Below are 13404 nucleotides of genomic sequence, written 5' to 3'. Positions count from 1 at the left end.
CCCTGCTTTATAATTGTTGCCTCTCACGTGCTCATGGGCAGTTGTTTCTGTGCGCTACAGAGCTATGATTCTGTTTCTTGGGTACCGCAGCTTTAAGTGTAAGAGTCCCATCTGTCTATGAGCGGGCAAGACCATGAGGCATTTCACGCTGGAGACTCTCAAGTTAGAGACACTCTACTTTCTCTCACAGAGATTTTCTCTTTGCTCTTTCTTTGCTTGCTGTTTTCCTGAATTTAAAATGAAAGCCATCCAGATTCAAAGCACATTTGAGACTGTTTATGGAAAACATTATAGTTCTTCTCTTTGTGGCTCTCCCTAAGATGTTCGGTACCTGTTAAACTCCTTTCATCCATCAAAGGTCATGCTCTAATCTTTTCATCGCTTGTCACCCTGCTTTGGGTTCTTTTATTTTCCATGTCTTCATAAAGAGACTATGGAAGCCATGCTCCAAAGGTGGGATACCTATCCCAGTGTGTCAATACAGTTAAATCAAATTGAAATATGCATCAATATATCTAAGAGTAAAAGTATGGGACTGGGTGTGTAAGTGTGAGATACACACACACTGTTTGAACAAAGGAGAGATCTATAGCTCAGAAAGACTCCCTCTTGATGGGAAAAAGGAACAGTATGTTAACGGAAAAACTATTATAGTTGTATACCAACCAATCTATAATTCAAATTCCTCAGCACCACAATAAAGAGAAGCTAACTCAGACACATACAAGTCAAAATTAAGTTATCAAAAGAATCCTCTTATTGACAGATCCCATGACTGCATGGTCAAGTCTCCTCTAAGTAGCTATAACACATGGTTCTCTCTTCTATAATGACAACCAAAGGGAACAGATTCTACATTGCTGATCAGGATGCAAACTATTGCAGAAATTAGACAAACCTGATATTCTAAAATAAGAAGTCAGAGTAATTACCTAACTTTCAATTTAATTTCATGATCTTGAAAGCAATTAGTTGACTAGAAAGGTTTTATCCTTAACCCAAGGTATAAATACAAATTTAAAGGCCTAGTAGCGTATTTTCTCTCTCTGAATACGAAAGACAGTGTTGAACAAAAGCGAAATGATAAATTGTAAATTAAGTACCTTCTCTCCATAGCCTCTATCTTTGGTCATCATTTCCCTGAGTGTCTGTAATACTTTAATACATAGTTTCTCCTCATTCTCCTCCAGCAGCTGTTTAGTGTGTTTTATTAACCTGAAAACAACCAATTGATCATAGTTTGTTTTAGTACTAAATTTTGTAAAAATTAGGACAGGCATTTGTGGCTATCTTATCTCAATGGTCAAAGCGACAACCATGAAGTTAATTAAAATGTGGTTTTGTTAGGACCAGTATATAGTGAGCTGGCGCGTACCCTCTTAATAGTAACACTTGCTGAGTTATCATGAATACCAGTGAAGCTATGAAGGGAACTCCAGCACTCCCACCTCAATAATAGCCAGGCAAAAATAAATCTATATATAGGGATCAAGGAATTATATAGAAGTGAGGGAAATTAAAAATTGAAGGTCCACTATGAAAAACCAGTAACATTAACGAGACACTAAATACTGCATATATTTCCTCATTAAAGAAAAAAGAATGTAGACCTTGGATAAGGAACTGGAAACCATACAATGACACAGACTTCGACTCTGACTCATTACCCCAATGGTAAGAGGTATAAAGGGAAGTGTTTTGTTGACAAACTCTAGGGACTAGAGTCAACTGGCCCCAATCTCACTAATAAGGATTAACTCTAAAAATGTGTGTAGTCATTTGTATTACAGTACACCATGGCCTTACACTGCTCCAGAATTTGTAAGCATCACCTGCAAGGACAGATTGACCAATATTCACAGCTGTTGTCACCTTCTTTCTGAAGACAAATGACTATTTTCCTGAGGACAAGTTGTGTTTAATACAACACAACATAGGGTACTGCTCTGCAAGGAACTAACTCCTGCATAGAGCATAAGGAAACAACTTACTTGCAAATGAAGCCTCCGCTTTCACATTTTCTCCTTGCATCTGTGTTCTCTGGGAAGAGCAGCTCTGGCCTATGAAGAACATCTACCAGCACTGACAATTCAGCCTGCACTAGGGGGCGTAAGCGATCTTCCAATGCCGATACTATGTCCTAGGAAACAACAACAATCAGGTTTTGTCAATCCCAAGTAATATTTTTGGGGACCATATTGTAGAACGTTTATGAATAGTTTATGTATCACTGCGTGCCAGGGGCTGTATACAACTCCAGAGGAAAGGAGTATCACAGCTCCTCCAAGAACCAAAAACAGTATGTGTGTGTGTGTGTGGGGGGGGGTGATTAAAGTGAGTCACTTAGATTGTAAACATCTCCAGAGACACACCAGCCCCAGGGAGGCTTGCATATACTGGCTCAAATGAGGTTCTCAGAGACCAACACATACAGAAATGGCTTTGGATATGAAAAGGGCTGGGCTTAAAAGGACTCATGGCCTTCCTTCAGATCCATCAAATGGACAGAACCTTCTTTCCAAGAGGGACCCCAATCCTTGAAGAAGGGTTGGAAAGATTTCGGCCTATTAGGGTCTCAGTAAGACTGATGGGTGACTCCTGGTATGTTTAAATCTGTGTATTGTTTTTACTCTGTTTTCTCTGGAATACTTTTCTCCGTAAGAATAAAGCTTAGAGAGGGTAGTATAGTAACTTGTAACCTGACAGCAATATGCTGTGCATAGCCCTCTGACAGAAAACATCACACAAGTGCTAGCTGTTACAGTGTGATACCCCCAACAAGCTAGTCTGTCTAAGGCACCTTCAAACCCCTGGCCCTAAGGAAGTGGGTCAAGGATCCCTACTCAGAGGCAGGCGATGGCTGGAGACCATGAAATCTGACCGTGCACTCCTGAAGTGGACCATCAGGGTGGGCGGGGACGGGGGGGGAAGATACAGGTGGAATTTCCATGAAACTGTCACAACTGTATCCTAGAAAACAGCATTCAGAAGTTATACTCAAATCTGAAATGTTTTGACAGACTAGTGAAGACTTCCCTGTTTAAAAACCCTACCAGATTACAAAACACTAGAATTTGTCTAACAGATTCTCATTTTATTAGCCACTGAATGTTACAACTAGTGCCATCATTTTCAGCGACTCCTCAGATTACTTAGTATTTTCCCATTTCTGTAGGTGACTCTCGCCGATAAGGAGTAAAAAACCAGTGAAAATGCAGATTCTCTGTTATACTGCAAACACTACGCTTCATAATTATCTGGACCAAAAAATGAACACAACTGATTGACATCAGGCAAAAAAAAAAAAAAATCCATAATTTCCCCCCCTTTTCAACCATTCTTACAAATGAATATTCTGCAGAAAATATATTCTAGAGAGATTCACCCCAATCTCATTGAGCAGAAGTTACAGAACTGCAGAAAAAGTTACTGAGAGAATGCTTAGTCAAATTGACATGCCTAAGTGGACAGGGGACTATAGGAATGGGACTATCTTTACTGGACAAAAAGAAAAAGAGTACTTGTGACACCTTAGAGACTAACAAATTTATTTGAGCATAAGCTTTCGTGAGCTACACCTCACTTCATCGGATACATTATTTTGACTTAGATCCAATTTAGGCACAAGCAATTTAAATCAAGATTGCACACCAGGAAAACATTTTCCTCCACAGAACCAGTCTTTATGGATAAAGGTATAATCTAAAGCACTGAGTTTTATTCAGTATCAAAAGTAAAGGGCCTTATTACTGAATACTTAATCATCTTCAGGTCTTGATATTAGTACCAAGTAAAGATGTAATTAACACATTTCCAGTCTAAGCCCTGATCTGACTTGCTCTGCCAGCATCACAAGTAGTCAGAATATATTGTTTAAAATTTCTTTTGAGTAGAAATCAGTATGAAATTGTACATGTAGCATTGCTTCAGACAGATTATTTTGTTCATTTGAGGAAGCAACAACTTTGGGGTCATTAAGAGTCAATCTATCAGACAAACAGTAAACTTTGCAACAATTCCCAGACTGTGGTCTATGGAGCCTTTTATCACATTAAATGTTTCGATAACCAAGTAGTGAAGTACTGGAGGGACTTGAAAGTACGCAACAAATGAGAGAGAGAGGGGGATCCTCTAAAGGAGCAGTTGAAATGAAACCACTGGTACTGGCAGAATGAAAATGTTGGGAGAACCACAGAACTGGACAAATGTGCTTTGAAGTATCTTCTTCTCCAAGGGCCATAAAACTTCCACAAGCTTTAGCTGTGCATGTTCCATTACCTATTTCAATAAATGGTTTACATTTGATTTTACATACAGCATTAAATTAGCTTTGGCTGTGGTTATCACATGTGGCATTTTTACTTTGACTCATAACTCCCAAATTGAAGTAGTAAGTTTGTCTTTTTGTGCCGACATGTAAATATATGGCTACCAAGATGGCAGAAGTAAGTTGTTAATGCAGCACTCTGTATTCACCTGCAATCTTTCAATGATGTTTCGATAGTCCCTGGAAGCAGCTAGCACGGAGTCTCTACGGGCAGCATTCCTTGCAGTCATTCTCCAGTTCATTGCAGTTTTCTGTACTATGTTGTGTGATTTTAGGAAGAGGTTGTTGACTTGGCTGTCCAAATCCACAGGTATTGCAATCGCTCGACTTTTCGCTGCAACAGGCAAAAGGTAATAAGAATGGACTCCTTTAGCCCCTACATGCAATCAATAAGGGAAGAAGGGGGAATCCCAAGCTGTGCTTCTTTCATATTCTTTTCTGAATATTTTAAATACACTTTCTGTGATGCTGTTTTCAATCCACAGTGTAATGCATCTGACACCCTTGTGGCAGTCATAATACCTTAAGTTTAACACAGCTTTTTCCTAACTTCAGAATGTACGAGCAAGTCCATGCCCTCACATACACCTTCATAACTCCCATTCAAGTTAAGAGGATGTGCACATCCATCTTATGGAACAATCTGGCCCTATGTCCTACATCCACGAGGCTCACTGTCCTCACCACTAATATGCAGCAACTTCTGGGAAGGAATGCGGCAGCCATCTAGCAGCACAAATCAGCAGTTCATTGTTGAAGATTGGAGTACAACTGCCACATTCAACAGAAACCACAAAGCGAATTTAGGTCAGCAAAAACCCATTGTTTCAGATGCCAACATGTATTTTCAGAACTTCTGCCCCTAATTAGTCAAACAGTTTACAGTTTCACCTCACATTTACATTGAAAACATTTGTTGTGCAACCATAGAACAGGACTTTAGCTATGAAGGAAACGCTCGATTTGCTCCATGCCTTAGCTCTGAGTTAGCTACATCCTACCATCTACTGGAGGTAGAATACATCTTGCTTTGGGACAGAAGGGTGAAACACTGGACAGAAGTATTTTGTGCATGTTAAATTTAACTTCTTACCTACATCAGACAGCACCCTAATGCAGCTCTCCACCGATGCTTTTTGGCTTGGCATTAGCCAGTTGCAGTGGTATACCCTGAACACTCCTTGCAACAGTTGTACAAACACAGGCTGGCGAGTCTAGAACATATGAAAACAACCAGATCAAAACCATCATCTCATGTTTGAGATTAGATTGTCCGCTACCTCGATACTACATCAGCCATAATTCTTTGCCGACTGACTGCATGTTAGCAGTCCACATCCACTTGTAAGGCCACATTTATATTCTGGGCAGCACGTCTACTACACAAGCAGCAGTTTAACAGAAGAGGGAGTATCAGGACAGATAGGGAAATGTCAACTAGATGGCTCCTAGAGCATGAAGTCCCTATCACGAAGCAAAGGAAATAGGCAGTAATCTTTAGTTTGTATTCAGCAGCCCAAAATACAGAGATTGCTCATTTGGGATTGACCAGAGGGTGGCTCGGCACTCAATAGGAAAATTGGGCTTTGCTCTTGCTAAACTACAACTCAGCTCCATAATTATCAACTGGTCCGTTTCTGAAGTTTGTTGGCTTCTAATTTACAGATACGTGTTTTGAACAGCTGTCATTTTGAACATGGGTTGCAGTTAGTTTATAAACACTGCACCTGCCATGGATCAGTCAAAAAAGGTCAACTATATTGCCTTTTGCAAGATTTTCCACTATAAATAAGCCAATATCCCCACCTCAAAGAGGCAAAAGACTCACACATGAGTACTCTGCTGTCTCTGCAAATACATCTAAACAGTTTCAAAACTAAATCACTGTTTTGCTTTATGTAAGCAGTTTTTAGTGTAAGAATTTATTTTTTTTAAAACGGTCCTGACAAACTTGTTTCAACACTAAAAAGCCCACCTATAGTGAGAGGCAACACCCATGTGTCTGTTTTTATTTGGTACATAATGCTTAGTTTAAGCAAACCACACCTCAGTGCAAAGCTCACAGTGGATTTAGGAAATACTGGAAAATACCTCTGTTAGTCTGGTCAAGACTGATGTCTGTTATAAGGGGGGCAGGGGAAGAAGAAGAAGCTGGAATTAGAGAAAAGGAAATATTTTTTCCTTAATTTTAATCAAATTGTGAAATAACTCCATGTGCTGGCAACGGGGAACAGAGTTTATTTAGAGTAGCACAATAGCCAACGCCCATCAGCCTTTCCAGCAACACAGCCAAGTGTCAAAATATTGTAGACACTGGTCTAAATACATTGCAACTATCTATGTTTCTGGACTCTAGCCACTCACACATTCCTTACAGACCATGTTTAAAGACTTAAAACTTCAGTGATGTTCCATTTGCTTAAACTAGGTCCATAAATCAAAACCACTCTAAACTTTGTAAAATAAGGTTTGGGTCAGTAGTGCCCATAGGAGGCAAGAAAGTCAAGATAAATACAGTAAAGAGGCAGTTATTTGGAGAGTTTTTGCTTGGAAAGGAATCAGTACATTACCCTAAGATTAAGGGGTGACTTGATGAGTCTGTCAGGACCTAGATGGGGAACAAATATTTGGTAATGGATTCTTCAGTCTAGCAGAGAAAGATGCAAGATGGCTACAAGTTGATGCTAGAGACATTCAGACTGGAAAAAAAGACAAGTTTTTTTTAACTGTGAGGCTTATTAACCATTGGAACAATTTACCAAGGGGCATGGTGGATTTTTTAATCACGATTGGATGTTTTCCCTAAAGATAAAGTCTAGGGGTTTTAGGGGGAGGGAAGTTCTATGGCTCGTGTTACACAGCAGGTTAGCCTAGATGATCACAACGGTCCCTTTTGGCCTTGGAATCTGTGAATCTAATTTTGTATTATGTACATGGACATACAAGGCAGGGATCTGCCCCAAGGGAAGTACAATTTAAGTCATGGTACAGGAGGAGAGGACATCAGGGAAGGTGGGGAAGGGGTGGGCTGAAATGTACACAGTGCAAGCGTAGGAGTAAGCATGGAGACATTAGGGGGAGAATACAGACTGGAGTCGGGAAGCAAGGCAAGGCATATGGACCTGAGAGGGGCAGCGGTGAGAGATTAGATGTGGGAAGCTGCAGAGCTCTGTAGAGCACCGAAAGGGAAGACAAAACCTGAGTTTGATGCAAGAGATGCAAAGGCACTGAAGAGATAGAAGTGTGTGTTTGTGTAGGGGAAGGAGGGGTGCACATGCCATCAGAGACTTGAATCATTTTCACAGCAGCAATTCACATAGGCTGGAGGGGCGCAAAGCAGGAATTCGGTCAGCCAAAGGGAGGCTACAAATTACTTAAGAGTCCAAGGATATGGACAAGGGTTTCAACAGACATAACAGATAGATAGTGGAGATGAGAAAGAAGAAGAAAGAAGATCTGGCAAGAGAGTGGATGTGAGGGGCTGAGGAGAGAGGAGTCTAGGACAACCCAGAGGATTGTGGAACCATCACCCCCATGATGGAGAAGGGAGGATGAAATGAGGTGCTTTGTCTCGCTATGTTTAGACAGGCTTTGAGATGCTGGAAGGAGAACTGCAGATGCATGAATTAGCAGACAGGGAAAGTCTTGAGGTAAAGAAGTAGATTCAAAAGTTGCTAACACAAAGTGGGCAATTACAGGCATGACAAGCACTGAGGTCACACAGTGATAAGGTACAGAGGGAACTGAAGACAGGGCAAAGGACAGAGCCATGCGGGACAGGGTTAATTATTAGTCACGACTTATTTTTTTTTGCACAATAAGGTTTTGACAAATTTGCATGCAAACCGATATTAAAACAACAACTTTCACTTCAAAGTCACATGAGAAGCAGATCAAACAGTATTAGGCAGTGAACATTAGCATTTACAGCTGATTACTCAATACTGCGCTTGTGTGGGTTAAGGTTCAGGCCCCTAATCAGGCCAATTACAGTGCAGATAGCTGCCACAGTTACCTCATAGGCAATACACACAGATGGCAAGTTCACCCTATCTGAACTGATCCTGCAAGCCCTTTAACTCATGAGAATATCCCTAGTATGACTACTTTCTTGCCTGAATAAGGATTGCTTGCCTCAGTAAGCATTACAGAAGCAAGTCCATTGTTTAATATAGGCTTAGGTCCACAACTGGTCATTCTTCCAGACTCAAGGAGGGCAGGCTCCCTCCTAATGAGAGAAATGTGGATAGAGCGGATCTAACCCAGCAGTGTGTCAGGGCTACTGCTTATGTTCAGTGAGAAGGGGGAACTAATTGGACTACTCAGAATTTTAAGCCTTTACCAACTGCAAGGTCAGGCAGCGGGCTGTTGTACATAATACTTTCCTTGGAGTTGGACATGCTATAGCAAACCAGTTAGCACACAACAATGGTTAGTATAAGTTCCCCAAAGAGGGGCTGAAAAGGCAAATTCCCAGAAGCCCTTAATTGCCACAGTTGGAAACCAGCTGCTTCCTAACCTGCTGCCAGTTGTGTTCAATTACACACAATTGTTTTTTCTGCTTACCTGAGTTTGCACTGAGTTTCAATGAAAAACTATATCCAAGCTCCTCACGACATATTCGGACCCCTGACCACCCCTCCCACACGTCCCCAAAAGGCTATTGAAAACTTTCATAAAGAACGATAATTATTTAAGAGGCTGCCTCTACTATCACGGTGTCACTGCAGCAGTGACCGAGGTATTATCCTGGCAGGCGTCTTGGTGCTGCGGTTAGTGCCGTTGTCCTGCAACTCTTGCCTCGTGTCCTGTAAAGAAGAGACTGGGAGAACCCGGGAATTGAAGAGGAGAACAGCTGCCTCCTTTTCACTTTACAAAGGTATTGAGTCTCATGCTCCCACTTTCCCCAAGTCCACACAGGTCCAGAGATTTAATCGGGATGACAAAAGAAAACAGGTGGAAGCATTTTTAAAATGTGAGATTGCTTTCATTTCTCTAAAACGAAAAAGTGTCATTAAAATGCAGTTTGTCTGAAGCAAGGTGTGAACCCAGTTGGCCCATGGTGCCGGCTTTTATTATCCACCTATTAAATTTCAGACATGCACCTTTGTGCTTTCTCCCATAAAAAAAAACCTACAAAGCCTCCTCACTGTACCTTTCACGCCCTTCTCAGAACTCTTACTGTGATGCCTACAAAATACTAGACAATGGTTAGGGTGCGGTTGTGTTGAGACCACAGGCTATCATCTGACCAATGCTGTCTGACTGTTCCCTTGTACTAGGTCTTTCTCCATCTGTGGTCCCATCTTATACCTAGTAGTATATGCAGTAGGTGTCTTCTTGTTCTGGTCATACATTACCTAGCACAGTGGGGTCTTGGCAGATGTCTGGGGCTAATAAGCACTACTGCAATACAAATTAAAAATCATCATCATCGTGAACCAACCCCTGCCCCATCTCTCTACTTCCAGCATAGCTCCACTCTGCCAGAACACCAGCAATGCTGTTTACCATTTCCCTTAAGAAAGCCTAACGTGGAGCGACAGGAACAGCACTGAGCACCTATATCATGGAGTTAGTGTCATTTTACAGCTGAGCGTCTATAGAACCTGTTGAAAATAATTCTGTACATGTAGAGCACAGTGTCCCCTCTACAGGAAAGGGAGTGTTCAACTGTAATGTACTAGGAGGAAATATTTATACTTCTGTGCTATTTTGAGTATCTATTCTCTCTCTCTCTCACCCTCCCCCGCCAACCCCCCCAGCCTCGACTTGTTTCTTTTTATCCTGTCCGATTACTGTGGTTTCATGAATAAAGCAGCTTATTTCTTTAACCTGTTGTACCGTTTCCTACCTGCAGAGTAGTGCTCTGATCAGAGAATGGAGAGCTGAAGAAGGTGGTGACTATACTCATCACAATTTCTGTGACATACTTCTCCAGGATGGAGTCAGCGTGCTTTCGGTCACTGGTGTTGTTACAGGTCTACAAAATAATTCATTCTTTTAGAACACATCAGTTAAACTGATAAATACAAACATTTAACTCCTGTGATTTGGAGCATTAGTTCTGAATGGACTATCTGCCACAGTATGCGGTGTAGACCAAAATCACTCATATAGCTAGGACACACAATGCCAAAAGCCTTATACTGTCCTTTTTAATGAGCATCATAGAGAGTGTGTGTGTGGCGGGGTGGGGGAAAATAGGGAAAAAATTGGATACCTCAGAGCAAAGAATGCAGTATTATAGGTAGGAATGAGATGTAATGTTTTCCTATGGGGAAATACTTGGTATACCAGCCATAAAGCCATTTGGAAAAATAAATGCCAAGCACAGGAAAATTACTCTAAACTTGCTAAAATACATCAAATATGGTTGGCGAAGGAGCCACACAACCTGGAAACAGTGAACAAGCCAGTGGCAGAATAAAAAGAGACATGTGAAGCAGAAAAAAGGGGCTCGCTTTGTTTGTTTTGTTTTAAGAAAGAAAAAAAAAAAAAAAGATCACCATGTTCCATGGAATATAACTAAAAGTCCACAATTGCCTAAATGGAGAAGCAGACAAATATAAATTTGAAATGAGAGGAACCAGTAAAGAGCTTCCTGACTTGTGCTTTAAAATGCACTGTTCCAAACCTCTGCTAATTGTCACCACAACTATGTCCGTTTGCTCTTTTAGATTTACATTTCTAGGTATAGAAATTCTTACCCGACAGATGTCAACCAGGAAGTTCTCAAACAGTTTCCACATGTGATTACTGGTGTAAATCTCTTTCATTTCCACTTCTGTGTCCACATAGCAATGATTTAGGAAGTTTATATAGGCAATTTTAACCTACAAATGGATAAATCAAAATGGTTAATTAAAAAAAGAATTAAATGGGCATTTTTAGTCAATGCAAGGTCATCACATTAAAACTGCTTTAAAAATTTGTAGCTGAATTTACAGAATCTATTGTTTTTATTTAAATGTTGGTGAAATCCAATCCCATAAATAGCAAGACATCTGCAACGATGCCCATATGCTCAGTGTTTAGCTGATCGCCATATTTGGGGAGGAATTTTCCTCCAGGGCAGATTGGAAGAGGCCCTGGAGGTTTTTCGCCTTCCTCTGTAGCATGGGGCACGGGTCACTTGCCGGAGGATTCTCTGCTCCTTGAAGTCTTTAAACTACGATTTGAGGACTTCAATAGCACAGATATAGGTGTGAGGTTTTTTGCAGGAGTGGTGGGTGAAATTCTGTGGCCTGCATTGTGCAGAAGGTCAGACTAGATGATCATAATGGTCCCTTCTGACCTAAATATCTATGAATCTATGAAAAAGCCAGAAATACTGCAGCCACAATTCAGCATAATGTTAATAATTTGCACTTCTATTCAAGATTGGCAACGTACCTTACATATATCAATGTGCTCAGCCTCAAACACTCCTGGGAAGTAGGCACATTCAGAGTAACCATCCCCACTTTAAAAATGGGCGGAGGGAGGGGGGGGATTTACACACACACACTTTTACTTCTCCCAGCTCATAGTCTTGTTGCTTACCCACAGGCCATTCTTTCCAGGCCAAAACAGGCCATTCTTTCCAGGCCAAACAGAGTGATTAAAAACAAACCTCACTCCACTAACTTTAATACCTTACATAGGTAGGCAATGTTTAATATCAGACCTCACCTCAGGTATGCAATCCTCATGAGTTACCACTCTAACGATGTCATCTAATGGGAGGAGCGAGTTGCACTTGATTTCTGTGTAGACATTTTTGCCCTCTGTGCATACAGCAAGCAGTTCTACTAAATGGATATGGTACATCAGAGGGCTGTTTTCATCCATCCTGTCCCGCTCCGATCTCATCATTTGGACCAAGGTCTGGAAAGAGGCTCGGTCGTTGTAGAACACAAGGACATCTTCTCCCGCATTGACTAGCTACAAAAAAAGAACAGCTTTCTTTTGGGTTCCATTCTGTTATGTCTCCCCTTAGAGATTCTACAGGAATCAGACCATTTCTGGAAGGTACACATGCATGTGTACCTTCCACTTACCCAGCACTTTTCTTCAGAGGACCTCAGACCTCATCCTCTAAACATTTCACTAACAGGCTGAAGAGTCCCCTCTTTATCTAAAGCTATATATTATCTGTGTACTGGAATGTTACGCTCTTTGTCAGTTTTGCAATTACTTGTGAGTTCAATAAAACTGTAGCCTGCCAGATCCATCTGAGGCTCTGTACCTTGCACTCTCTTTCCACAGTTATAAATGATCTCTCTGAAGTATGACGTCTTCCCCTAGACCTCTGTTCTGAGTATGTTATGCCCTAGAAATCTACCACTTTTAAAATCTTTAACATCAAAGCCAGTTCAACTGGCTCCTCATTAGTTCGATAAACGTTCTTTCAAGAAGCTTCTGACTTTTTTGTGGTTATGTCATGAAGATTGCCTCAGCTGATCCGTCTGTAGTGTTAGCTTGGGGCACATGATTCTGCTCAGAGCTAAGTCCTTAGGTGGTAGGACCTCAAGGCTGGGTAATTCCCCATTCCTTACACAATGATTTTCAACAAGCAGTTAGAGGCATGATTAAGTCCCATAAGGCAGACTTCTGTCAACATTACATTTTTTGGGGGGGGAGGCACATTTTCAGAACAGCTCAGCACTCTACCCGCCTCTATCGAGAACAGAAGGATGGACAGCAACTGAGAAGAAAGGGAGCTGCTGAGCACTGTTAAAATATGCCCTACAGATTTCAGACACATTTAGACGTCTATCACAAACACAATGCACAGAGCAAAACTCACATGCAAAGCCATACTTCACAGGGCTGGACTCTGCAACGGGCAGAGCTCCCTCAACTCACTGACTTCAACAGGAAAGAGGGTTGCTCGGCACTTTGCAGGACTAAGTCCACACGGAACAGCTGACGCTCTGTTTAAGTTTAACTACAGCATGTGGAACAAGATCCAGAGTCAAACTTCCCAGTGAAATTGATGCATTAAGGCCAGAAGCTTAACCCCCCCTCAAAAAAAAAAAAAAAAACCCAAAAAACCCCACCATACTTTGGATCCCAAGGCTCCTCCTCCTGAG

The 13404-nt window shown here is 41.3% G+C and overlaps 1 protein-coding gene across 4 annotated transcripts in view; it reads right to left on the bottom strand.

Moving 5' to 3' along the window:
• The window catches only part of ITPR1 (inositol 1,4,5-trisphosphate receptor type 1), a 249558-nt gene that overhangs the window by 111913 nt on the left and 124241 nt on the right, over window positions 1-13404 (bottom strand). For all 4 annotated transcript variants that reach the window (XM_037905875.2, XM_043552286.1, XM_043552287.1 and 1 more), the window contains 7 exons: window positions 12002-12253; window positions 11038-11163; window positions 10182-10310; window positions 5421-5541; window positions 4477-4661; window positions 1992-2140; window positions 1104-1215 (listed from right to left, as the gene is read on the bottom strand). In XM_037905875.2, the coding sequence (XP_037761803.1) occupies window positions 1104-1215; window positions 1992-2140; window positions 4477-4661; window positions 5421-5541; window positions 10182-10310; window positions 11038-11163; window positions 12002-12253 (1074 nt within the window). The remainder of the gene's footprint in view (window positions 1-1103; window positions 1216-1991; window positions 2141-4476; window positions 4662-5420; window positions 5542-10181; window positions 10311-11037; window positions 11164-12001; window positions 12254-13404) is intronic.

The sequence above is a fragment of the Chelonia mydas genome, chromosome 7 (genome assembly GCF_015237465.2).
Source record: "Chelonia mydas isolate rCheMyd1 chromosome 7, rCheMyd1.pri.v2, whole genome shotgun sequence".
Taxonomy (NCBI): Eukaryota; Metazoa; Chordata; order Testudines; family Cheloniidae; genus Chelonia; species Chelonia mydas.
Note: the sequence above shows the minus strand (reverse complement) of the source record. Positions and strands in the feature narration are given on the sequence as shown.